At 35.9% G+C, this 27,321-nt stretch overlaps 1 protein-coding gene, 1 non-coding gene and 1 pseudogene across 2 annotated transcripts in view; all 3 read left to right on the forward strand.

The window, feature by feature from the left end:
- ROCK2 (Rho associated coiled-coil containing protein kinase 2) overlaps positions 1–27,321 on the forward strand; it is a 133,302-nt gene that overhangs the window by 51,583 nt on the left and 54,398 nt on the right. Inside the window, exons 4-5 of the mRNA XM_070451592.1 lie at positions 12,914–13,051; positions 22,631–22,891. Of these exons, the coding sequence (XP_070307693.1) occupies positions 12,914–13,051; positions 22,631–22,891 (399 nt within the window). The remainder of the gene's footprint in view (positions 1–12,913; positions 13,052–22,630; positions 22,892–27,321) is intronic.
- LOC110130921 (protein FRA10AC1 pseudogene) lies at positions 11,348–12,454 on the forward strand (annotated as a pseudogene).
- On the forward strand, positions 11,403–11,509 carry LOC139031802 (U6 spliceosomal RNA). Its single transcript, XR_011484320.1, has one exon. It is a non-coding gene; the product is annotated as a U6 spliceosomal RNA (small nuclear RNA).

Below are 27,321 nucleotides of genomic sequence, written 5' to 3' on the forward strand. Positions count from 1 at the left end.
TTGAATGAATTGAGACGTTGATTTGGAGTAGATTTTAGGAATGGGCTGCCTTGGAAAGTAAAGAGGTTTTGTTTTATTTTTTGTTCTTAGTGGAAGTGCTGAAGCTTCAGCTAGCAGAATGCTCTAGTGGGTAGGGTGGGAGATTAAGTTATATGACAGTTCATATGAAAGTTTCTAGAAGAGAGGGAAATTATAAAGTAGTTGAATCTTAGCTCTGCCATGGCCTAACTCAAAAGACCATGAGTACAGGCAGATTTCTCAATCACTCTGAATTCCAATCTGTAGAATGCTGATGTCAAACCTGTGTCATGGAGGTCGTTATAGGAAAACTAAATGAATTTAAAAAGTAAGCCTGGTTGTAGTATTCTCTGAGTGTTAACCATTGTCATTATTTGCTGTTTGATATAGAAGTCATATCACATGTATTTGAAATAGGCACATTGTTTCTTCATGCTATATGATTATGGAAGAGACCCTAGAATTTTACTTTGTATTTTTGGAAAGAAATATGACAGACCTTGACTTGTCATGTTTTGGTGACAGGGTGGTCACGGTTGTGTGTTAGGTTAACTTGATCATTAAAATTTAATATGTTGAAGAAGTCTTTTATTTTTGTTGTTAATTTCCATCCTATATTTCATTTGGCCACAAAATATGCAGAAACAAAGTTAAATGTTTTTAAAAATGAAAATTATTTTAACATTCCATTAATCTGATGACCTGACCTGAGAGCTTCTACATGTTTGTTTCGGATTTAGTTCTTGGTTTTTACCTTAACCAGGGACTCTTAAAAAGAAGGGTGAGAATAAAAAGGAAAAGTCCAGGTGCTTTTCCCCATTGCCTTTTGAAGTTGATTTGTGTGTGGTAATAAATTAGGCAGATGTGTAGGGAATGTTCCATGTTTGGCATATTTTTATGATTATGTTTTTCTAGTCATATGAAGAAAGTTTTACAGTAGTGGGTGCAACTGTGTCTTCCCTTGTGAAATGCTTTTTCTGGTCAAGTTAAAAATACCTTATCACAGAGGACATATCATTTAGTTTCTGCAAAGATTCTCATTGTAAAAGTGACTCTGGTGTGTCATAGCAGCTATTCCATAGTGTAAAAGCTAGAGTCAGGCTGCTTAAAATTGAATTCTGACTCTTGCTGACTAGCTGTGATGTCAGACAAGTTACTTAATCTCTCCATGCCTTAAGTTTCTAATCTGTTAATGAAGATAACAATAGCATCTATGCCTCATGGGATTACATGGAAGAAGTAAATGTGACAATATATATATAAAGCATTTGGAACAGTTATAGTAAACACTTAGTAAACATTAGCAGTTAATTATCAGATATAAAATGGCACGTTTATCTGTATCTATCAATGAAATATTTAATCTGGATCTGTTATGTTCCAGGAGCTTTGCTAGCCTCTAAAAATATAATAGAATAACCATTCAATCATGTCCGACTCTTTGCGACCCCATGGACTATAACCCGTCAGGCTCCTCTGTCTATGGAATTTTCCAGGCAGGAATACTGGAGTGGGTAGCCATTCTCTTCTCCAGGGTATCTTCCTGACCCAGGGATCGAACCCAGGTCTCTCACACTGCAGGCAGATTCTTCATGGTCTGAGCCACCAGGGAAGTCCCCTTGCCATCTGAGCCACCAGCGGAGCCCCAAAGATACCGTAACATAGCCTCTTGCAAAGACTTGGGAGCGACTGAAGCGACTTAGAGCACGAACACGCACACATGCGCGTGCGCACACACACACACACACACACACACTTGCTGAGAGTGGTAGTTTTGTGCAAGAGATGAAGAATTTTACCTTAAACGGGTAAAGTATTTTTAGATTATGATAAACACTATGAAGGAAAAGATCTGTATGCTATGAAAGAGAATAATGGCGAAATGTGCCTTATTCAATTGGAAAGTTGGGAATGCTCTTGCTGTGAGATAGTGACAATTAAGTTAAAGGGGTTGGCCACGTGAAGAAGTGTGGATGGAATGGGAGTCAAAATACAGAGGGAGTACTTGTGAAAGTGGCATGAACCAGGAAAGTGACAAGTCATTTAACTTACTTGGGTGTAGATTTCCTCATCAGAAGAGTCATTTTTTTGTGGGTTGAAAAGTTCTGTCATCCCAGGAAGGCAGAATTTGTTTATCTTGTTGTATTATGGTTTTTTGGTTTTTTTTTCCTATCTACCAAGATGTATATTTAACTTCTGTTTTTATATCATGAAAAGTTGGTAACAATAGATGATTTTATGTATAAAATCCTTATTGTTTTGTACTGTGGAAAAAAGAGTCAGTCATCCACTTTTGTTTCCATTCTTTGGTTCATAGATTTCCTGTCATCAGAGCTTTCATTTCTTTTATCTTCGAGTGGCACTAATAATAGGACTTTTATAAGACATTTTTGTGAGTACTAAATTATATTATACATATGTGGTACTTATCATGGACCTAGCACATTATAGATATCCAGTAAATATCAGCTGTTGTCACTATTGTGACTTCTTCATTAAGATGTATCACAGACATCTAAAACTTGAATTAGAATGCTTGATTGCTTCCCAAACTTTGATCTTCCTCACCAAATCTGTTCCTTCTCTTACTTTCCCATCTTAATAAATAAATGGTTTGAGCATCAACCCAGTTGATGCTCAAACCCCCAAATTAGGGGTCATTATTGATTTCTCTTCCCCTTATTTCTTATATTTAATTTTTTGGTAAGTTCTGCTCATAATGTTTCTCCAGTCTCTCCACTTTTGGGGGATATTCACCTTTCTCCAAGATACCTAGTCAAGTATGAGGGCCTGCTTTGTGTCTTGCTTTGTTTTTTACTTCTGCTAATAGTTTCACGGTTGTACTATTGATTTTGGATTGGGAAGTGCTGATGGAGAAAATACCAAGACTATGCTTATTAAATCTTCTGCAAATTCATGTCACCTAAGCTCAGCTGAATCCATGTGACTGTTTGGCAGACTGTTTTCCCCATATTTCATATCCTTGTATTTTCACATACCACTCTCTCCCCCAACTTGGATATGATAAAATCAACTGTAGGGCTTTTCTAACATATGTGTTTTGCTTCGTTCTGTTTTCTTTATTTCCCCACTTCTCTATGATGAGTTATATGAAAAATCAAAAGTATAGATCTGTCTAATACGAACTGATGCTAAATTGATCCTTCTAAAATGTATTCATTGTACATATCTTGGTATATTATGGCTCACTTGTCTACTGACTGAAGCAGGAATTGTTCATCCTGGCTATCTAGGCTCTCTTTTAAGACATCAATTAATCTTTTTTACTCTTATTTTCCATTATGCTGTTCATTTTGTCCACTCAAGGCTGATATGAAATGAGTATTTTTTTTTCTAAATCTCCTACTGACTTGCTTTTAATTTAAATGATTTTAAACTAAACTTTTACTATGGAACCAACCAGAAAGAAAGGGCATATGGGAAATGATTCTCTAATACTTGACAGATTTTTTAGTCCTCTTTGGGAATAAAACAGGCTCCTCTCTAGTTATAAGGTTATTTCTGATTTGTTAAAATTATCTCCCTCCTTCCATCTTCAGTGGAAACCTCAGCGGCACAGAATAACTATTCCAAATCTGTCAGATAGATGCATTGAGTCTTATTGTAAAAATAATCTATTATAAATTTTACATTAGAAATCAATTTTAAAGCCTCAAATGGGAAATTTTGGTTAGAATGATTTTCAGAAGTTTTTGTCCATAAGTGTTCTAGGACCTCAAGGTCCATTTTAGGATTTTTCCAAGCATGTCTCTAGCTACACTTAAGAATGTTTCATCTACTTAAAGTTTTTTTTAAAAAAGTATATATTAGCTGTAGAAAACATAAATATAAGAAAATAAAAATCTCTCAGAATTCTATCAGCCGAAATAAAACTGTTAACTGTTTTGACCCTTGTTACCTTATTTTTTAACCTTTTTTTCCTCTATATAGAGTCATTGCACTCATCCACTTTTAAAATTAGAAACAAAGAATATAGTATTCTTTTCACTAACAAATAGAAACATTGGAAGAAAAACGACATGTTTGTCCTTTCGGTAACCATAGATTAGTGACATAGGGAAGACATATGTAAAGCTTCATATTAGAATGAACTGAGTTCCATTTGGCTATGCTGGAATTAGTTAACATTTTTGTGGACTATGTTCTGTGTGCTAAGTGTTTATATTCATTATCTTATTTTATCTTTGCAACAGTTCTATGAGATTCTTAAGTAGATGAATTCACTGAACTTTAGAGAGGTTAAGTGAATTAGCCACATCGTTTGCAAATAGCTGGGACTTTTGCCCAGGTTTGTTGACATCTGTGTCCATGCTTTTAAGCAGTACTCTCTGTACAGTGTGATAATGAATCACCAGTGTATCTGACTGTTTATCCATCCCTACTGAATAAAGAAGAAAGCTAGAGAACAAAGGGGAATGTACAGAGTTGCTAAGGGAGATTATAATAGAATAATTCAGAAGGAGATATCCTCACAAGGAAGGTCAATGGAAACCAGCTTTCCTAAAATAACAATGCTTTATTGTACTACTTTGTAATACTAGTACCAGTGTATTTTAAGGTATGAGGCAGACATTTGGCATGAATACAACTATTGCCTCTTAATGTTTGTCCTGTAGATCAAGTCAAAGTCTGCAAGCCAGTGGTTTCTGTCTCATGTGCTGTGAGCCTGTAAAGTGTCCTAAAGTGTCCTTAGATGAAATTCAGGCCTCATTAACTAGTGTCTAACCAAGTTTTCTTTATTAAAAGTTTTATAGATCTTATATAGCCATGATTTTGTTAAATTTGTTGAAATGGGTAATTCCAACATTGTGCTAACCACTTGGCAGTCTCACAAATGAAAGTTTGTATTCTGTTATTAAAGGAACTTATGAAGCAGACTTACACAGGACTAATTATGATATTAGATTATTGGAGTCAATAGCCTTTCCCTTCTCCAGGAGATCTTTCCAACCCAGGGATTGAACCCATGTTCCCTCTTTGCAGGCAGATTCTTTACCAGCTGAGCCACAAGGGAAGCCCAACAGTACTGGAGTGGGTAGCCTATCCCTTCTCTAGGAGATCTTCCCAACCGAGGAGTTGAACTGGGGTCTTCTGCATTGCAGGTGGATTCTTTACCAACTGAGCTATCACAGAAGCCTCATAAAGCTATAATTTTCTTAGATTTGTTGAATTGGATAATTCCAACATTGTGCTAACCACTTTGCAGCCTCACAAATGAAAGCCTGTATTCTGTTTTTAAAGGAACTTATGAAATAGACATATATACTACTAATTATGATATTAGATTATCATAAGCATTTTGGAAGCATAGAAAGGGAAACAATTTTGCATAATCGCCAAGAATGAAGTCAACAAGTATTTTTCACATGTTCAGAAAATCATCTTATGCCTGTGTTCTTGTTTATTTGAATGAATGGCTCCTTCTAGGTTTGTTTTTGTTTGTTTAATTAATTCATATATAAGAGATTAAGCATAAATAAATGTTTAACTATTTCTTAGTAGCTAACAAATATCTTTTAGTTTCTGTTCATTGTTGTTGTTCAGTCACTCAGTTATGTCTGACTCTTTGTGACCCTATGGATTGCAGCACTTCGGATTCCCTATCCTTCACAATCTCTGCTCAGACTCATACCCATTGAGTCAATGATGCCATCCAACCATCTCATCCTCTGCCCTCTTCTCCTCCTGCCCTCAATCTTTCCCAGCATCAGATCTTTTCCAATGAGTTGGCTCTCTGCATCAGGTGGCCAAAGTATTGGAGCTTCAGCTTCCTCATCACTCCTTCCAGTGAATATTCATGGTTGATTTCCTGTAAGATTGACTGGTTTGATCTCTTTGCTGTCCAAGGGACTCTCGAGAGTCTTCTCCAGCACCACAGTTCAAAAGCATCAGTTCTTTGGTGCTCAGCCTTCATTATGGTTCAACTCTCATATCCGTATATGACTACTGGAGAAACCATAGCTTGGACTAGATGGACCTTTGTTGGAAAGGTGATGTCTCTGCTTTATAATACACTGTCTCGGTTTGTCATAGCTTTTCTTCTAAGGAGCAAGCGTCTTTTAATTTCGTGACTGCAGTCACTGTACACAGTGATTTTGGAACCCAAGAAAATAAAGTCTGTCCCTCTTTCCATTTTTTCCCCATCTATTTGTCATGAAGTGATGGGACCTGATGCCATGATCTTAGTTTTTTGAATGTTGAGTTTTAAGCCAACTTTCTCACTTTACTCTTTCACCTTCTTCCAGAGGCTCTTTAGTTCCTCTTTGCTTTCTGCCATTAGGGTGGTGTCATCTGCATATCTGAGGTTATTGATATTTCTCCTGGCCATCTTGATTCCAGCTTGTGCTTCATCCAGCCCAGCATTTCTCATGAGGTACTCTGCATATAATTTAAATAAGCAGGGTGACTGTATGTAACCTTGATGTACTCCTTTCCCAATCTGGAACCAGTCTGTTGTTCCATGTCCTGTTGTTGTTGCTTCTTAATCTGCATTCAGGTTTCTCAGGATTCAGGTCAGGTGGTCTGGTATTCTCATCTCTAAGAATTTTCTAGTTTGTTGTGATCCACAAGTCAAAGGTTTTAATGTAGTCAATGAAGCAGATGTTTTTCTGGAATTATCTTCCTTTTTTTTTTTATAATCCCATGGATGCTGGTAGTTTGATCTCTGGTTCCTCTGCCTTTTCTAAATCCAGCTTGTACATCTGGAAGTTCTCGGTTCATGTACTGTTGAAGCCTTGCTTGAAGGATGTTGAGCATTACCTTGCTAGCATGTGAAATGAACATAATTGTGTAGTAGTTTGAGCATTCTTTGGCATTCCTGTTCTATATAGCATGATTCTTAAAACTCTTGTCATGGTCTGGATCAGGCATAAATAATATTAGGGTATAAATCAACCAATTAGGGTATAAACCAATCAGTATAAATTGATTGGTTATTACTGTTATATGATTGCTTTCTGTAATGAAGTTAAGAAACACTCAAAATCTAATTTGCTCTTAGAATAAGTGAACGTTTGAAGAATGGCATAAGTACAGAAGAGAGAGTACCTTAGCTGTCTCTTTTTAATAACATTTCAAACTAAAAAAAAGGAACTTTTATTAAAAGCTTTGCTGGCATGAGCTTTTACTTTGCTATAATTTGACAAGTAAAAATCTTGTCTGCCTTCTGGGAAAGGGAATGACCTAGGATCGTTCATTCCCTAATCCCACACTCTCGCACTCATGTTTTCATATTGCTTTCCTGTGTATTTATTTTCATCATTCTGTAAAAGGCATAGCACCATATAAATAGAAGGAATTATTTTTTCAGGTTAATAGTTTGATGTAGAAAATGGATATAATCTGTGACCCTCATCATAATTAATTTGGCCCTTTGCATATAGGATTCTTTTCATGTAAACTTATGTCAAAATACTTTAAATTCCAAAATATTTTTTAAGTGTGATATAACCCATTGATATAAAAACCTTTGTAATTATAATATGATTGAGCAGTTTTTATCCTGGACTCTATTTTCTTTCAATCCATATTGATGTTTTATTTACTTGTTATATTAAGTACTGAAAAGGGATGTTTAAATTTCCAGCTGAAATTAGGATTTGCCTGCTTCTTTCTTTAGTTCTGTCAATTTTTGCTTCATGAAGTTTTAAGCTCATTTATTAGATGCAAGCATGTTTAGAATTTTTAATGTCTTCCTGATGAATTATACTTCTTTTTTTTCTGAGTTATCTTCTTTATCTCTTTACCTTATTGTCTATTTTGTCTATTATTAATATTATTCTACTTTCTCATCCTTGCTGTTTGCATGGTGTGTCCTTTCCTATCTTTTTATTTTTAACATGTTGGATCTTATATTTAAAATATATGAGGCTATGTTTTGCTATTTAATTAATTCTGGAAGCCAACTATGCTCACCACTGTACCACCAACACTGCTTTTTAATTAGTTGATAATTTCTGCCTATGAATTGTATGTTTAGCCCATTTATATTTGCACATACTTTAGACTTTAAAATTGTCTCATAGCCCCCTAAGTCTGTATGCTGCTGCTGCTGCTGCTAAGTCTCTTCAGTTGTGTCTGACTCTGTGCAACCCCATAGATGGCAGCCCACCAGGTTCCCCCATCCCTGGGATTCTCCAGGCAAGAATACCGGAGTGGGTTGCCATTTCCTTCTCCAATGAATAAAAGTGAAAGTGAAGTCGCTCAGTCATGTCCGACTCCTAGCCACCCCATGGACTGCAGACTACAATGTTCTTCCATCCATGGGATTTTCCAGGCAACAGTACTGGGGTGGGTTGCCATTGCCTTCTCCGCTAAGTCTGTATACATTTTCATTTATTCATTTTTCTCTTTATTCTTCAGATTGATTTGTGTTTAAGTTTACTAAATGTTATTTTTTTTAATTTGTCTGTTTTTAACGGGAGGACAATCGCTTTACCATGTTGTTGGTCCCTGCGTATGTCAGCATGAGTCAAGCACAGGCCGTCCCTCCCCCTTGAACCTCCCTCAGATGCTGGATGTCCTTCTGTCTCCAGTCTGTTAAGCCCATCCAAAGAAGTTTCCATTTTAGTTACTGTTCAGTTATAGAATTTCCAATTGGTTTTTTAAAATAGTTTTCATTTTTCTGTTGGTTTTTCCTTCTGTTCATTCATTGAAATTATTTTTTCCTTTTTTCCTATAACATACTTTCTTCTAGGCTTTTGAGCAGATTTGAAAGAGATATTTAATGTGTTAGATAAATCCAGTGTCTTTTGGGGCTGTTTTCTATTGACTGCTTTTTTCTTGATGATGAGTCACATTCTTCTTTTTGCCTCTCAGGTAATTTTTAAATTATGTACTGGTCCTTTTGGATATGTTATAGAGACTCTGGATTTTATTTGTCTTTGACAAGTGTTGGTTTTCATTTTAATAAGCTGTCCGGTTACTTGTTGATAACCTTTTAACTTTGGAGCCTTCGTTTTCTACTTTATGAATGTGGATGTGTTTAAAGACCAAGTTGTTCCCAAGTCCTTTTAAGGACTGTACCTCCAAACTCTACTCTTTTTGATCTTTTAGGGTTTGGTATTATAGAACTTTGTTAGGTGGTGCTAGAGTAGGCCTTGCTTTAGAGCATGGTTCTTTCTCCTAAGATGTCTTGCCTGGATGCCCAGGAAACCATCAGGGTTTTTTCACTCTTTTTCTTTTGGCTGGAAATAAAGTTTAACATCTGGTGTCTCAGTTTTGTTGTCAGCTGCATAGCAGTTGCTCTCTGGTATACCTTTGCTATTTCCTCTTTGAATAATCCCTACCTTTGTTGAGCTTACATTCTAATATGGGACTCAGACAATACAAGGAAGCAAAAATTGCAAGTTAAATGTCTTATTAGAAGAAAACAAATTGAGTTCTCAGGTAGAGAACAATGAGATTTTTCCCACCACATCTGTAGTTACTTCCTCACTGAGTCTTGAACTCCTCAAAGTCAGGAGTGAGAGTTGGAATTAACTTCTTCTAAACTCCTGTTAGTGTTGATATTTTGACCTCTTCCCATGAATCACAAATGTTCTTTATGGCATCTAGAGTGGTGAATGCTTTCCAGGTTTTTAGTTGACTTTGCCTGGATGCATCAGCTGAATCACTATCTATGGCAGGGTATAGCCTTACAAAATGTTTTTCTTAAATAGTAAGACTTGAAAGTTGAAATAACTCTTTGATCCATGGGCTGCAGAATGGATGTTGTGTTAGCACACATGAAAATAGTATCATGATACATTAGTATCATCGTACATCTCCATCAGAGCTCTCAGGTGAACCGGGTACATTGTTAATGAACAGTAATAATTTGAAAGGAATCTTTTTCTTTGAGCATAGATGTCACCAGTGGGCTTAAAATATTCAGTAAACCATGTTGTCAACAGATATGCTGACATCTAGATTTTGTTGTTCCATTCATAGAGCACCATCAGTAGATTTGACATAATTCTTACAGGCTCTGAAATTTTTGGAATGGTTGTCTCAGCTCGATCCTTTGGATAACTTGCAGCAGCTCCTACATTAGCACTTGCTGTGTCACCCTGCTCTTTGATACTATGAGGAAAGCTCATGGGTAGCCTACTTCTGCTGTCTTCAGACATTTCTTCTATAGCTTCCTTTTCTCTCTCAGCCTTCACAACTGAAGACAGTTAGAGCCTTGCTCTGGATTAGGCTTTGGTTTATGGGAATGGTGTTGCTGGTTTGATCTTCTATTCAGACCACCAAAACTTCATTCATATTAACAATAAGGCTGTTTTGCTTTCTTATCATTTATGTGTTCATTGGAGTAGCACTTTTAGTCTCCTTCAAGAACTTTTTCTTTGCATTTACAGCTTGGCTCACTGGTGCAGGAGGCCTAGCTTTCAACCTGCCTCAGCTTTCGTCATGCCTGTCTTACTGAGCCTAATCATTTCTAGCTTTTGCTTGAAAATGAGAGATGCACAACTCTTCCCTTCACCTGAGCACCCACAAGCCATTGTAGGCTTAATTTCAATATTGTTGTTGTCTCAGAGAATAAGGAGGCCCAGCGTGAGGGAAAGAGGGGAATAGTAGGTCAGTGGAACAGTCTGAACACACACAGCATTTATTAAGTTTACTGTCTTGTATGAGCATGGTTTGTGGCACCCCATAACAATGAGAAAGTCTGAAATATTGTGAGAATTACCAAAATGTGACACAGAGACATGAACTGAGCAAATGCTATTGGAAAAATGGCAGCAGCAGATTTGCTCAACAGTGTTGCCACAAACCTTCAGTTTGTTAAAAAAAAAAAAAAATAATGTAATATATACAAAGTACAGTAAATCAAAGTGCAGTAAAACAAGGTATTCCTGCAAAAACTGTCAGACCAGAGTGGTATCAGTGGAGATAGTTAGAAATAGTTGGTTTCTGAGACTGTTTGAAGGTAGGACTGATGTGATTTGCTGATGAGCTTTATGAGCTTTTTCTCATAGAAAAAGAGGAGCCAGAGGTTTTTAGCCAGAGCAGTTAGGAGAATGAATATGCCATTTACTGAAATAGAAACTATAGGAGGAATAAATGGAGGGGTGAAGATGTGGAATTCAGTTTTGGACATCCTATTAGATAATTCAAGTGTAAATGTTAGCAGTTTACTGTTTATTATTGGTTATCCAATAGATGTCAACTATTACAAACATTCAATAAATATTTATTGGTTCTGTGGTAGAGTTTGCTAAGTTATATTCTAGGATTAAAATGATGGTCAAAATAGACGTTGTCCTTGCCCTTATGGAATTAGCAGTCTAATGAAAAAGGTAAGAACTGATCAATAACCATATTATTGGTGGTTCTCCCCTGTTTTTTTTTAAAAAATAACCTTTTAAATAAGATACCCAGTGCTTGCCTCGGCAGCACATATACTAAAATTGGAACGATACAGAGAAGATTAGCATGGCCCCTGCGCAAGGATGACACGCAAATTCGTGAAGCGTTCCATATTTTTAAGGTGGTTCATAAACAAGTTGCAGCAGAATTGCTGGATAGGGAAGAAGCAAGAAATAGAAGGTTTCATCTCATAGCTATGGATGCTTATCAAAGGCATACAAAGTTTGTAAATGACTATATTTTATATTATGGTGGCAAAAAAGAAGACTTCAGACAATTGGGGGAAAATGACAAGACAGACATCGATGTTATACGAGAAAATCATAGATTCCTATGGAATGAGGAGGATGAAATGGACATGAATTGGGAGAAGAGACTTGCAAAGAAATACTATGATAAATTATTCAAGGAATACTGCATAGCAGATCTCGGCAGATACAAAGAAAATAAGTTTGGATTTAGGTGGCGAATAGAAAAAGAAGTAATTTCAGGAAAAGGCCAGTTTTGCTGTGGAAATAAATGTGATGAAAAAGAAGGCTTAAAGAGTTGGGAAGTTAATTTTGGTTATACTGAGCATGGTAAAAAAAGAAATGCACTTGTTAAATTAAGATTATGCCAAGAATGTTCCCTTAAATTAAATTTTCATCACAGGAGAAAATAAGTCAAAAAAAAAGAAAGGATAAAGCCAAAAAAGATTCTGAAGAGTCAACACATAAAAAATCCAGATTATCTTCTGTAAAAGAGACCTCTAAGAAAAAGGATAAAGTGCATTCATCCTCAGTGAAATCAGAAAGTTCTGTCAACAGAAACTCTGATGAGGAAGAAAGTGCTTCAGAGTCTGAACTTTGGAAGGGCCCACTACCAGAGACAGATGAAAAGTCACAGGAAGAAGAATTTGATGAATATTTTCAAGATTTATTTTTGTGAGATGAAAGAGGGATGCCTGCATTCCTTAATGCAAAGTGTACTTTGAAATTCTTCACAAAAGTTTTGTCTACAAGTTGCAACATCAGTGGTTTGTCTTTGGAAATAAAAAATCCATCTAGGATGGATTGTCAGATGCTTTGGGAAAATAAATAAATAAATAAGATACCCAAAAAGAAGTAAGGATGACTTAACAAAATCACAAATAACCCTTGGTATCTAAATTTACTAGGTTCTTATGTTCAAATCATGATGGATACATGTACATATCTTACAATTTTTTCACTTAACAACGTCTTATTCTTTAAATTGGTTGGCTTAACATGAAGGAATAAAGCTTCATGAATTCAGTTTATTTAGATGAAATGAGGTAGTTTTATAGTGAGTTTAGCATTTAAAGGTATTGAATATTTCATGAAAAATTTAGGCTGTTGGGAATTTTCTCCCCATTAAAAATGTTATGTTTTTACATTTTGTTATCTAAGGATCATTTTTTTTTTGTAACTAAATCCTGAAGAATAGCATTATAGAATGATCTGTTGTTCACCATTTTCTCATAAAATTAAAATATTAATTCTTGTATTTTAAAAATCAACAGGTTCGTCATAAGGCATCACAGAAAGTTTACGCTATGAAGCTTCTTAGTAAGTTTGAAATGATAAAAAGATCAGATTCTGCTTTTTTCTGGGAGGAAAGAGATATTATGGCCTTTGCCAACAGTCCCTGGGTGGTTCAGGTAAGCAGACTAACTTTTTATATGTTTATTTCCCTTTTTTATAAGTGCTTGTTATTAGAATTGATTTTGCATTCTGAAAGTCCTATATCTCATTCACATGACAGTGCAGTTATTTTTAGTATGATCTGATTCATTACACTTGTTTAATCTTCTAAAGTAGTATGTCATTTAGACATGATAGGTATGACGTAAATTGTACAGAAACAAGTATTACTTGCAACTTTCTCTTTTTCAATTCCTTTTTAAAGAATTGAGTTACCAGTATGCTATTGTCCCCCACTTCTTTCTCATGATTTGTATGGTTGTATGATAAGAACAATAATTAGTTTATCTTGAAAAGGAGAAAAAATTCTACCTTAAAATTTTTGAAAATTCTCTTTCATTCCTTTATGTGTTACCTATAGAGTAAGACAGTATTGGGATTCCTAATTCAGCCTTTTATTCGACTGTGAAGTAAGTTTATTTTGCCTTTTTTTCAGTTATATTCCTCACTAGCGTTGGTTTTCTAATGTTGTTTTTTTGTGTGTGCTAATAGCTAATTCTGCAGACATTTTTGGTCAGATATCATGAGTAAACTTAGATATATATCAGAGCATGTTCAGTACACTTAAATGATCCACAAGTTTGATACCATGTTTGTGGAAGGCTATTTGGAGATAAAAGATTTGCTTCACTGATGACCATATTTTTTAAAAGCTCATTACCATTGCTTTTTTTGTGTGATGTTGAGCTTCACCCTTCCACCTCATTTTATTTTTTAAATGTAGCCAGTAGCTAGAAATTTCCAATATGTATAGTTAATACTAAATTTTTTGTAGCAAATTATATATCATGGTAATCTACTTGATTAAGAAGTGATGGTAGCAGAGTATTAATCCACTTTTAGCTTTCAATTGCTTTCATAGTAACAGATTGCCAGTTCTAGTTTAATTTTATAAATTTATATCTTTGATCTTTAATTCTGCAGGGTAGACATGTAAAAACTGTCTACTGAGATGGTTAATGAATTTTTGGAAGCATATCTAATAGTGAAACATTGCACAGTTGAAAGAATAATAGATTATAATCCTAGTTATCATTTATTTATCTCTGGTAAAGCACATTTCGTGTACCATCATATTTATATGTATGAAATGTGTGACTTTTGGGAAAACTTATCAAAATAACTGACTTGTTTCTATTTAGTTAGTTAGTTTTCAGTAATTTTCAGTATATTTATGGAGTTGTGTAGTCAGTCATCACTGCTACCTAATTATAGAACACTTTTATCACAAAAAGAAACCTTGAACCAGTTAGCAGTTACTCCGAGTCTTTCCTGCCCAGTGGCAACCACTCATCTGCTTTCTGTGTTGTGGATTTCCCTATTGTGAACATTTTGTAAAAATGCGATCATACAGTATATGGTATTTTGTGACATCTTTTTTTATTTAGTATAATATTTTCCACATGCATTCATGTTGCAGCTTGTATCAGCACTTGATTCTTTTTACTATGGATGAATAATATTCTGTTGTATGGATCCACCACATTTTTTCACTTCATTTCATGGATACCTGGGTTGTTTCTGCCTTTTGGCTATTATAAATATTTTGTGCTCAATTTTCTTTCATATGAATTTTTGTCACATATGTTTACACATTTCTGTTAGGGATCTATCTACCTTGCAGTGAAAATAATGGGTCATAAATAAGCCTATAATCAATTTTAGTTGATTATTGCAAGCAGTATTCCAAATACTAGCCCCCCTTTTTTTAAATGGTTATTAAGTGTTTAATTGTATGAAGGCCCCCATAATTTGTTCCTATATCCTTTTAACTTTTTTAATATAGATTATGGTACAATATAAATCTTTGACCTATCTGTATTTTTTAGAGCTATATTCTTAGTGTAATTTAAATTTAATAGGTGAATATTATACATTAAAAATAATATTTTTGCTGAGAGAACTTTTTCTTTTTTAATCCACCTATATATCAAGTTTGCTGTGTTCTTTGGGTGCTTTCTAGTGTCCTCTCTATTATTGTAAACACTTACCTGCTTTCCTTTATAGTTTCATACATCCAAGTATGACGTATATTCCTAAACACTTTACTTTCAGCTTTTTTTCTCTTGTGCGACTTGGTGAAGAAACCTGGTTTTTACTGATTTCATCCTGTGGTGTAGTCTTAACATGTTCCTCTCATTTCTGTTTTTGTTAGTTGGTGATTAAATATAAAGGTGTGATCACAATCAGGTGTAATGGGGAGTGTGGCAGGACAGCTTCATGGGTAATGTTTTATTCTTTCAGGAGGCTGATGTCTGGCTATCTCTTACTCTTGTTATTTTACGAGATGTCTGTGCTGTGTTGAGATTGTTAATCTTTTAAAGATTGCAAAATAGTAATATTCTAATTGAGTTATTTCTTCTTGAGTAGAATACTTCTACAAAGACAAATAATCCCCCACTTGGTTACCAGTAGTATAGGCCACAGGCCACACGCATCACTGAAATCTGAGTTTTAGAACAGCTTCATCATCCCCAAATGATCACTTATACCTAAAGTCATTTCCCATTCCCCTCCAGCCCCAGGCAACCACAGGTATGCTTCCTATCTCTGTAGATTTGCCTTGCCTGGACATTTCAGGTAAATGGAATCATACAACATGTTGTCTGTCTTTTGGATCTGGTCCATTTCCCTTATCACACTGATTTTGAAGTTCATGAACATTGTAGCATGTCTTGTACTTCATTTCTTTTTAGTACTGAGTAGCATAGCACATTATATGTGGTTTAATCAAGAGTATATTTGGTCTTTGTTCCTTGTTCTTAGCACAGAGCTCCAAAAACTCTTCAATTTCCTGTGTGTTATGCTAATGAGGCAACTCCTGTTGGCATTTGGATAACTTTTGGATGAAATGGATGTGAGTTTGAGTCAGCTCTGGCAGTTGGTGATGGACAGGGAAGCCTGGCGTACTGCAGTCCATGGGATCGCAAAGAGTCAGACACGACTGAGTGACTGAACTAACTGGACTGGATGAGATGGGGGCTGATCATTAGAAAGAAATGAGCACATGATTAGAGAATTAGAACTCTCAGCCTTTCAAGCTAGGAGTACTAGAAGGAGGTTGGAAATTGAGTTTAATCACATGCCCAATGATATAATTAATTGTACCTATGTAATGAAATCCTAATGAAAGCTGCAGACATTGACACTCAATGGAGCTTCTTGGTTGGTAAAGACATTGATGTACTGAGATGGTAATTCACCCTGATTGCACAAGGAGAAGATGCAGAAGCTCCCAGTCCTCACCTTATGTGTATCCTTTACAGTAAAACTGTAGTCAGAAGTATGGTGCTTTCCTGAATTCTATGAGTTAACCCAGTGAATTATTGAACCTGAGTGAGTCATGGAAACTCCAGAATTTGTAGTTAACCAGAAATGCTGGTGGCCTGGGGACTCTCAAGGTACAGAAGTACAGCTAATGTCTAAAGTGAGGGCAGTCATGTGAAAGACTAGGCTCTTAGCTTGTAGTGTCCGATGCTAACTCTAAGTACTTGGCATCAGAGTTGTATTGCAGGATACCCAGTTGAGGAGGGAGGAGTTATGTGGATACCCCATTATCTTTGTCCATTTACCATTTGATGGGCATTCGAATTGCTTCCACTTTGGACTATTATAAATAGTGAATATGTTGCTGTGAACATTTGCATATAAGCCTTTTTGTGGACATACTTCATTTCTCTTCGATATATACCTAGGAATGGAGTCTTAGTTGTGTGCTAAATTTGTGTTTAACTTTTAAAGAAGTTACCATACTATTACCCGAAGTGGCTGTGCCATTTTACATTCTTATCAGCATATATGAGGTTCCAGTTTCTCCACGTTCTTGCCAACACTTGATATTCTGTCTTTCTTCTTATTATTACTATAGTCATTCTGGTGTGTATAAAGTGAGATCTCGTTGTGGTTTTAACTTGACTAATGACCAATTATAGTGAGTGCCTTTTCATGTGCTTATTGACCACTCTTGTATCTTCTTTGGTGAAATGTCTGTTCAGATTTTTACCCTTTAAAAGATTATGTTGCTTTGAGTTCCTGTTGAGTTGTAGGAGTCCTTTGTATAGTCTAGATACTTTATCATATATATAACTTGTTAGTATTTCTTTTCAGTCTGTGGTTTGTCTTTTCCTCTTCTCATATGATTTTCTGAAGCCAGAAAATGTTAATTTTGATCAAATCTTATGCCAGTTTTTCATTTTGCCAATTTTTTTATATTAGAAATTTTTTTTGTCTAATCTAAGGTGATAAATATTTTTCCTTTGTTTTATCATAAGATTTTTATAGTTTCAGTCCTATGACCTATATATTTTGAGTTAATTTTTGAGTATGATGTGAAGTAGAGGCCTAAAAATGTTCATATTTTTGCCTGTGAATATCCAGTTATTCAGACACCATTTATTAGGAAGACTACTTTTCCCACTAAATTGCTCTGACACCTTTGTATGTATGGGCTATGTCTAGACTGTCACTTCTGTTCCATTGATTTATATATCTATCCTTATACCATACCAGTACTGCTTTGATACAGTAGTTTTGTATTGAGGTGTGAAATTGTGATGCTTTGTTCTGTTATAAGATAGTTTTGGCTCTTCTAGGTTATTTGCATTTCCATGTAAATTTTATTATCAATTTTTGTTGATTTCTGGGAAATAACTTGCTGGGATATAGAGTTTGTATTGATTCTGTTGATCAATTTGAAGAGAATTGTCATCTTTATGATATTGACTTTCTCTCCAGGAACATGAGTGTCTCTCCATTTATATCCATCTTTCCTTTTGCCATTTAGTGTTAATAGCATCACACACACACACACACACACACACACACACACATTTATATACAGCTTTCCTTTTGCCATTTAGCATTAATAGCATTACACACACATGCACACACACACATACATACACATGCATACCCCCTTTGCAATTTGTAACCAGCCTTATAATGTCTTTTGTCCCTTTCTTCTCTGCATCTCACCGCCTTCCATTTAAAAATTATTCTAATTTTGACTTGACTCTCTCAAAGTATTTAATTTTGTATCAGTAATTATATTTAATAAACTTTTCTAGATTATTTTATTTGCCCTCTTTTCTTATGTCTCACATAATTCTCTTACTTGGATTTGTTCATTTTGTCAAACCATTTTCCTTGAGCAGTTCTTTCAGAAGTGGTTTGTTATCAGATTTCTGAGAATATGCATGATGTAATACATATTTATTTTGCCATTTCATTGGGTTTGTTTTTAGACTGCCATATTCTAGAATTGAAATTTTTTTTCCTTCACATTTTTAAAGGTATATCTCTGTTTTTTGTCTTCTGTGTTGGCTGAAATGTTTGTTAACAATATGATTTGGGTTTTGTACATAAGATAGTTTTTGTCTTTGTAAACTTTTAGAATTTTTTTTGTTGGGTTTCTGAGAGTTTAGCACTATCTTAGTTTCTCTTTGTTTCATTTGCAGTCCTTTTGATCTAGATTTTTGACTTTATTCATTTCTGGAGGTTTTTGTTTGCTATTTATTTTTTCTTTTTCTTCTGGTCTATGTTCTCTCTTCCAGACTGCATTTAGCTAGATGTTGGAACTTTGCTAACTTTGCTCTGTTTTTCGTATCTGAATTCTTCAGTGACTTCAGAGAGAGAAAGTTACTCTGCTCAATTTTCTTGCTCTATAATTTTTCTCTTATCATTAGTTGTATGTTTAATGCCAAAGCTTCAGATTTTTTCCCATATCATCCTGTTGTTTACTTGATGTGACTTGTTATCCTTTTGAGGCTATTGGTTTTTATATTTTTAGAGCTGTTCTTAATTTGTCCTATTTAAGCATTTCCTTGACTGTTAACTTTCTGTTTCTTGAATTGCTTTGCTTCTATTTCATGATACTGGTTTCTCTCAATTGTTGATTCTTGTTGTTGTTCATTTGCCCAGTCCTGTCCAACTCTTTGTGATCCCATGGACAGCAGCACGCCAGGTCTCCCTGTCTCTTATCATTTCCTGGAGTTTGCCCAAGTTCATGTTCATTGCATCAGTGATGTCGTTCAGCCATCTCATCCTCTGACGCCCTCTTCTCCTGCCCTTGATCTTTCCCAACGTCAGGGACTTTCTAATGAGTTGTCTGTTCACATCAGATGACCAAAATACTGGAGCTTCAGCATCAGTCCTTCCAGTGAATATTCAGGGTTGATCTTCCTTAAGATTGACTGGTTTGATCTCCTTGCTGTCCAAAGGTCTTTGGGAGTCTTCTCCAGCACCACAGTCCAAAGGCATCAATTCTTTAGCTTTCTGCCTTCTTCACATTCCAGCTTCTCACAACCATACCTGACCACTGGAAAGACCATAGCCTTGACTTCATGGACCTTTTTCAGAAGTGTAATGTCTCTGCTTTTCAAAGCACTGTCTAGGTTTGTCATCGCTTTCCTGCCAAGAAACAACCGTCTTCTGATTTCATGGCTGCAGTCACCGTCCACAGTGATTTTAGAGCCCAAGAAGAGGAAATCTGTCACAACTTCCATCTTTTCCCCTTCTGTCTGTATGCCATGATCATAGTTTTTTGAATGTTGAGTTTTAAACCAGCTTTTTCACTCTCCTCTTTCACCCTCAGCAAGAGGCTCTTTAGTTCCTCTTCGCTTTCTGCCATTAGAGTGGTATCATCCACATATCTGAGGTTGTTGATGTTTCTCCTGCCTATCTTGATTCCAGCTTGTAACTCATCCAGCCTGGCATTTCTCATGATGTGCTCAGCCTGTAGGTCAAACAAACAGGATGTACCCCAGTGTTCATTGCAGCACTGTTTATAATAGCCAGGACATGGAAGCAACCTAAGTGCCCATCAGCAGACAAATGAATAAGAAAGCTATGGTACATATACACAATGGGATATTACTCAGCCATTAAAAAGAATACATTTGAATCAGTTCTAATGAGATGGATTAACTGGAGCCCATTATACAGAGTGAAGCAAGCCAGAAAGATAAATACCAATACAGTATCCTAACGCATATATATGGAATTTAAAAAGATGGTAATGATAACTCTATTTGCAGGACAGAAAAAGAGACACAGATGTATAGAACAGACTTTTGAACTCTGTGGGAGAAGGCGAGGGTGGGATGAGCTGAGAGAATAGCATTGAAACATGTATATTATCTATAGTGAAACAGATCACCAGCCCAGGTTGGATGCATGAGACATGTGCTCGGGGCTGGTGCACTGGTAAGACCCAGAGGGATGGGGTGGGGAGGGAGGTGGGAGGGGGGAATCAGGATGGGGAACACATGTAAATCCATGGCTGATTCATGTCAATGTATGGCAAAAACCACTACAATATTGTAAATTAATTAGCCTCTAACTAATAAAAATAAATGAAAAAAAAAAAAAAACAAGATGACAGCAGACAGCCCTGTCATACTCTTTCTCGATCCTGAACCAATCAGTTGTTCCATACAGCATTCTAGCTGTTGCTTCTTGACCTGCAAACAAGTTTCTCAGAAGACAGGTAAGATGATCTGGTATTCCCATCTCTCTAAGAGCTTCCCACAGTTTGTCATGATCCATACAGTTAACAGCTTTATTTATTTATTTTTTTAATTAATTAATTCAGTTTTTTTATTAGTTGGAGGCTAATTACTTTACAGTATTGTAGTGGTTTTTGTCATACATTGACATGAATCAGCCAGTTAACGGCTTTAGTGTAGTTGATGGAAACAGATATTTTCCTGAAATTCCCTTGCTATCTCTATAATACAGTGAATGCTGGCAATTTGATTTCTAGTTCCTCTTCCTTTTCTAAACCCAGTTTGGACATCTGGAAGTTCTTGGTTCGTGTAATACTTGCGTAATATCTAAGTATTTTAAGCATGACCTTCCTCGCATGGGAGATGAGTGCACTTGTCGGATGGTTAGCACAGCCTTTGGTACTACCCTTCTTGGGAATTGGGATGAGGATTTTCCAGTCCTGGGACCACTTCTGGGTCTTCTAGATTTGCTGACATAATGAATGAAAAACCTTGATGGCATCTTCCTTTAGGGATTTGAATAGTTCTGATGGAATTTCATCACATCCACTAGCTATATTACTAGCAATACATCGTAAGGCCCACTTGACTTTGCACTCTGTAATGTCTGGCTCTGGGTGACTAACCACACCATCGTAGTAATCCAGTTCATTAATATCTTTTTTATACAGTTCTTCTGTGTATTATTTCCATCTCTTCTTGATCTCTTCAGCATCTACTAGGTCTCTACTACCTTTATCCTTTATTGTGCCCTTCTTTGGGTGGAATGCTCCCTTGATGTTTCCAGTTTTCCTGAAGATATCTCTAGTCTTTTCCCTTTTGTTGTTTTTGTCTTGTTAAGCATTGTTCATTGAAGAAGGCCTTCTTGTCTCTTCTAGCTATTTTTTGGAACTCTTTGTTTTGTTGAATGTACCTTTTCCTGTCTCCCTTGCTTTTTGCTTTTCCTCATTCTTCTACTGTTTGTAAAACCTCCTCAGATAACTAGATTCTTGTTTTTGTTCTTTTTCCCGTTTGTGGAAATCTTTTCTGTCTATGATGTGTGCTTTCAGGAAGGGGTGGGACATGTTGTTGGGTGGAATGTACAGAAACCTTTCCTTCTGAATTTGTGGTTTCTCGTCTCTCCTGGGAGTCAGGACCAATCTTAGGTGCCTTGTTACTAGTTCTCGTGCTAATAATATTAGTCCTATTCTCACCTGATTTATTAGGAGACCCTGGTAACTACGCCCCAGCAAATCCCCTAGCTTGGTGTGCTTTTTCTCAGGTCCCAGTGCCACTGCTTTAGTTTGAGTGCAGTTAACACTGCCAATTGCTATTGATTATGAACAAGATGATGGGGAAAGGAAGGGAGAAGGCCCTGTCCCAGATGTGGCTACAAATTACTCTTCCCAGTGGTATGGGACTTATTCCCTCTTCTGGTATCTATTGAATCTGGTATCTTAGGTGTTTCTAAACTGCCTGCTCAGCTCTCTGCTTTGTGAGTTATGTGCAGGAATCTATTTGCAGAAAGTTGGGCTATTTTATTATGGATTCTTTTGTCATCACCTTTTATATTCCTCTTTCTTATTCTGTTTCTCTTTTAAAATATGTCTATTTAAATAGATTCCTGTATTCTCCAAGAGGGAAAATGATACATTTATGCATATTTTGTTATTTAAGCATGAAGAAGATATCCGTATAATAGTTTTATCCAATAACTGGTTCTCCATTAAAGATATCCAAATCTAAAGTCAAAGATTTCATAAAGTTTAACTCTGTGTTGGTTTTACAGTAATTTGTCTTTTTCAATAGCAGTATTGATTTTGGGATTTTTTTCTGTTAACAGTTCTAGTTTTCTTTTTTCCTTTTTTAATATTTTTATTTATTTATTTGGTTGCACTGGGTCTTAGTTGTGGCATGTGGGATCTAGGTCCCTGACCAGAGATCGAACCCAGGCTCCCTGCATTGGGAGTGCAGAGTCTGAGCCACTGGACCACCAGGGAAGTCCCTCTTTTCTTTTTTTAAACTTTTTTTCCTTCTTGTTTTGTTTTCCAGCTCTTTTGTGCCTTTCAAGATGATAAGTATCTGTACATGGTAATGGAGTACATGCCTGGTGGAGACCTTGTAAACCTTATGAGTAACTATGATGTACCTGAAAAATGGGCCAAATTTTATACTGCTGAAGTTGTTCTTGCTTTGGATGCCATACACTCCATGGGTTTAATTCACAGAGATGTGAAGCCTGACAACATGCTCTTGGATAAACATGGACATCTAAAATTAGCAGATTTTGGCACATGTATGAAGATGGATGAAGTAAGTAATAAGCGAGTTTTGTGTTTTTTTTTAATGCTAGTTTTTTTAAGAGACAAAAAGAAAACAATATATCTAGACTTCATAATTTAAAAAATATATAAATTTAGTTTTACTAACTATGTAATGACTCAAGCAAGGTAGTAAAATATCTAAATCAAAACATTTCCTTTACTAAATCATTCATCTAGTTGTAGAATACTTTGTAGATTTGGTGAATCCAAGAGAAATAAGAACTCAGATAAGTAATCATCTTCCTCATAGCACTTTGACAAACATTTGCTACCAGTCAAAACTAGTTCATGTTTATAATGATCTCTATGTAAGTGTGCTATAATTCCTGGCAGTAATTCATTCCTGATTGGGAGAGATCATGTTTTATTTCTATGTATTCTTGTTAGTTATCTTGTCAAGACTTTTATTTTGAATTAAGCTGATTTCCTTTTCTCTTTACTTCTCAACTTATTTATGCCAACTATTTGATATTCACTTTTATTGATTGTCATCAGTGATCCATTTTCTTCAAGCTCAGCTCTGATTTTTTTACCTCATGTAGAAAGTTTTCTCTGATAATGCTAACCTGACTGATTACTCTCTGTCATAATGTCCATAATGTTACTCACTTAGAATTCATGCTGTACTTCGCAGGGCACTTTTTTCTATCTAGGTTTGTATGCCCTGTCTACCCAGCTAAAATGTAACATCTCTTGGGTTCTCTGGTCCTCTTCATAGAGTATTACTATGTTTGTGTTCTGCATATACTAATCAATGTTTAGTAGGTGGACCAAAGCTCCCTCTTGTGGTGGTTATCAAAATGTAGTATAAAGTGATTACCAGTGAAAATGATCTTTAATGAAAATGAAGTAATTTTCTAACAGAATACTAAACTTTTTAATGTCTGTTATACATAACAAATGATATTTATGTGTTGCACTTCCATGAGTGTGCTCTGATTTTCATTAAACCAAGAACCTTTGGGAGGGTGCAGAGAAATCACACCATGTGTTTTTAGGATGGGTAAAGGTGGTTAAGGAAAGAAAGATGTTGAATATGCAAGTATGGAACAGGTCAGAATATGGTGTTTAAAAAATTATTTTACAAGCATGTAAGTAAATACTAAATTCAGCTGTTTAAATATCTTAAATTGTCTCTATAGGGCAAAATAAAATATGGTGTATATAATTTTGTTTACTATTTTTAATAGTACATGTAGTTAATTATGTTCCTCAGCTCACAACTTATTGTATTAGTTATCCACACAAAGACCTCATTTGGTTTTTTTTTTTCCAATTATGTTTTCCCCCTTTCAGTTGTTTTTATTTTATTCTCTTTCTCTAATACATAGCCATTGTAATGTGTTTACCATAAGCTCTTATAGGCTATTAGTATAGTAAGAGGTAACAAGAATACACAGAAGAACTATACCAAAAAGATCTTAATGACTAGGGTAACCACGATAGTGTGGTCACTCACCTAGAGCCAGGCATCCTGGAGTGTGAAGTCAAGCAGGCCTTAGGAGGCGCTACTACAAACAAAGCTACTGGAGGTGATGGAATTCCAGCTGAGTTATTTAAAATCCTAAACGATATTGCTGTTAAAGTGCTGCACTCAGTATGTCAGCAAATTTGAAAGACTCAGCAGTAGCTGCAGGACTGGAAAAGGTCAGTTTTCATTCCAATCCCAAAGAAGGACAATGCCAAAGAATGTTCAGACTGCTAGGAAATTGCACTCATTTCAAATGCTAGCAAGGTTATGCTCAAAATCCTGCAAGCTAGGCTTTAGCATTGTGTGAACCGAGAGCTTACAGATGTGAAAGCCAAAGTTGCTCAGTCGTGTCTGACTCTTTGCGACCCCATGGACTGTAGCCCACCAGGCTCCTCTGTCCAGGGAATTCTCCAGGCAGGAATACTGAAGTGGGTTGCCACTCTCTTCTCCAGTGGATCTTCCCAACCCAGGGATTGAACCAGTCTCCTGCATTGCAGGCAGATTCTTTACCATCGGAGCCACCAGGGAAGCCCTCTAGATGTATAGGCTGGGTTTAGAAAAGGCAGAAGAACCAGAGATCAAATTGCCAACATTCATTGGATCATAGAGAAGGCAAGGGAATTCCAGAAAAACATCTACTTCTGCTTCAATGACTATGCTAAATCCTCTGACCATTTTTTTGTTGTCAGTAAATCTTTCCACTTATGACATTCAGTTATGAAACACTAGATGTGTCCAGCAAACACACATTATCTGATCCATGTAAGATAAAGTACTTTTGAAGAAGCTTTTGAAAATGCATATCTGTTTATGTTTCTTTCAAACTTGAAACCCTTTAGTAGATTTCTATCATTTATTAAAGAAAGTTGAAACTCCTTACCTAGTTACCTGAAGCCTCCTCTTAAGGTGATATAATCCCTGCCTAGTGTTTCACCTTCATTCTCTATCATTTGTTCTCTTGTACCTTGTGTTTCAGAGGTCTTAAATAGTTTCTTTTATACCCATGGTATTTCATGATTCCTGGCTTTTATATAAGGTTGGTGCAAAAGCAATTGCCATTTTTCTTTGTTGAACTTTGCCAGTTGATATTGGAATACATAAATAACTGTGGTTGTGTTATACATCATTTTAATGCTCATTTCTCGCTTTATGTATTTTTGCTAATGACTTATTACTAGCTGTGTATTTTATGTTTATTTTAAACTATGGAAATGAAGTTAGACAAAAGGCAAATTCAAGTGATTTTCTTATTTGAGTTTAAAATGGGTTGTAAAGCAGTGGAGACAACTTGCAACATCAACAACACATTTGGGCCAGGAGCTGCTAACAGATATACAGTGGTGGTTCAAGAAATTTTGCAAAGGAGACAAGTGCCTTGAAGATGAGGAGCACAGTGGCCAGCCATTGGAAGTTGACAGCGACCAATGAGAGCCATCATTGAAGCTGATCCACTTTAACAACTACACAAAAAGTTGCCGAAGAACTCAATGTCAGCTATTCTACCATCGTTTGGCACTTGAAGCAAATTGGAAAGGTGAAAAGCTCGCTAGGTGTGTGCCTTGTAAGCTGACCACAAATCAGAAAAAATTGTCATTTGAAGTGTCATCTCTTATTCTACACAACTGCAATGAACCATTTTGCAATCAGATTATAATGTGCAATGAAAAATGGATTTTATACAATTGGCAATGACCACATCGTCGTTGGACTGAGAAGAAGCTCCAGCGAACTTCCCAAAGCCAAACTTGGACCAGAAAAAGGTTGTGCTCACTGTTTGGTGGTCTTCTGTCTGTCTGATCCACTAGAGCTTTCTGAATCCTGATGAAATCATTACATCTGAGAAGTATGCTCAGCAAATCAATAAGATACACTGAAAACTGCAGTACCTGCAGCCAGCATTGGTCAACAGAAGGGGCCCAGTTCTTCTTCACAACAACGCCCAATTGCATGTCACACAATCAATGCTTCAAAAGTTGAACAAATTGGACTACTAAGTTTTGCCTCATCCACCGTATTCACCTGACCTCTCGCCAACTGACTACCACTTCTTCAAGCATCTCGACAACTTTTTGTAGGGAAAATGCTTCCATAACCAGCAGGAGGCAGAAAATGCTTTCCAAAAGATCATGATTCACAAGGCATGCATTTTTATGCTACAGATATAAACAAACTTAATTCTTGCTGGCAAAAATGTGTTGATTATAATGGGTCCTGTTTTGATTAATAAAGATGTGTTTGAGTGTACTTATGATGCTTTAAAATTTATGATTCAAAACATTACAGTTATACCAATCTAATACATTCTATTGAATACACTCTGCTTGGCAAGTTCCTACTCACACTTTGAAACTCAGTTCAAAGTTTGCTTATCTTGTGAAGTCTTTTAAGTTGGCTCCTCTAGCTTTTTAACATGTACCCTCTAGGGAGCATTTTCTTTTCTTTTTCTTTCTTTGTACTGTAAGTTGTTGAACACTATTTTGTATTTTCTGTGTTCCAGCCCTGAAAACAAACACTTCTCAAAGAAGATCTAATTCCTTTTATTCAAGAATGGTATTTAAAAATCAGTATTTGGGTGTTAGATGTATTCATTGCTTTTGGAGTGTCATTACTTCTAGACCCTGTTAGTGGTCATGTGTATATTGTATATACTATACTAACTCACATGCACATACATGTTCATATTTAATTCTGTACTTACTAGTCTGTATATGAAGTATATTAAAAATCATGAGTTCATATGATACTTCTGATTCTAGTTTTATGGCACAGGATTCATTCTAGTCTTCCTCCTTTCTTTTTTGTATTTACTTTTTTGGATAGTGAGAAACCTGGCTCTCATTATATATACTCCCAACTGTTTTCCAAGGTAACCTAGGTCTGTTCTTTTCCTCTCTACCTTCTTTGGTGTGGTTATGTTATTAATTTATGAAACAGGTCCGTTTCTTACT

Source organism: Odocoileus virginianus, chromosome 2 (genome assembly GCF_023699985.2).
Source record: "Odocoileus virginianus isolate 20LAN1187 ecotype Illinois chromosome 2, Ovbor_1.2, whole genome shotgun sequence".
Lineage (NCBI taxonomy): Eukaryota > Metazoa > Chordata > Mammalia > Artiodactyla > Cervidae > Odocoileus > Odocoileus virginianus.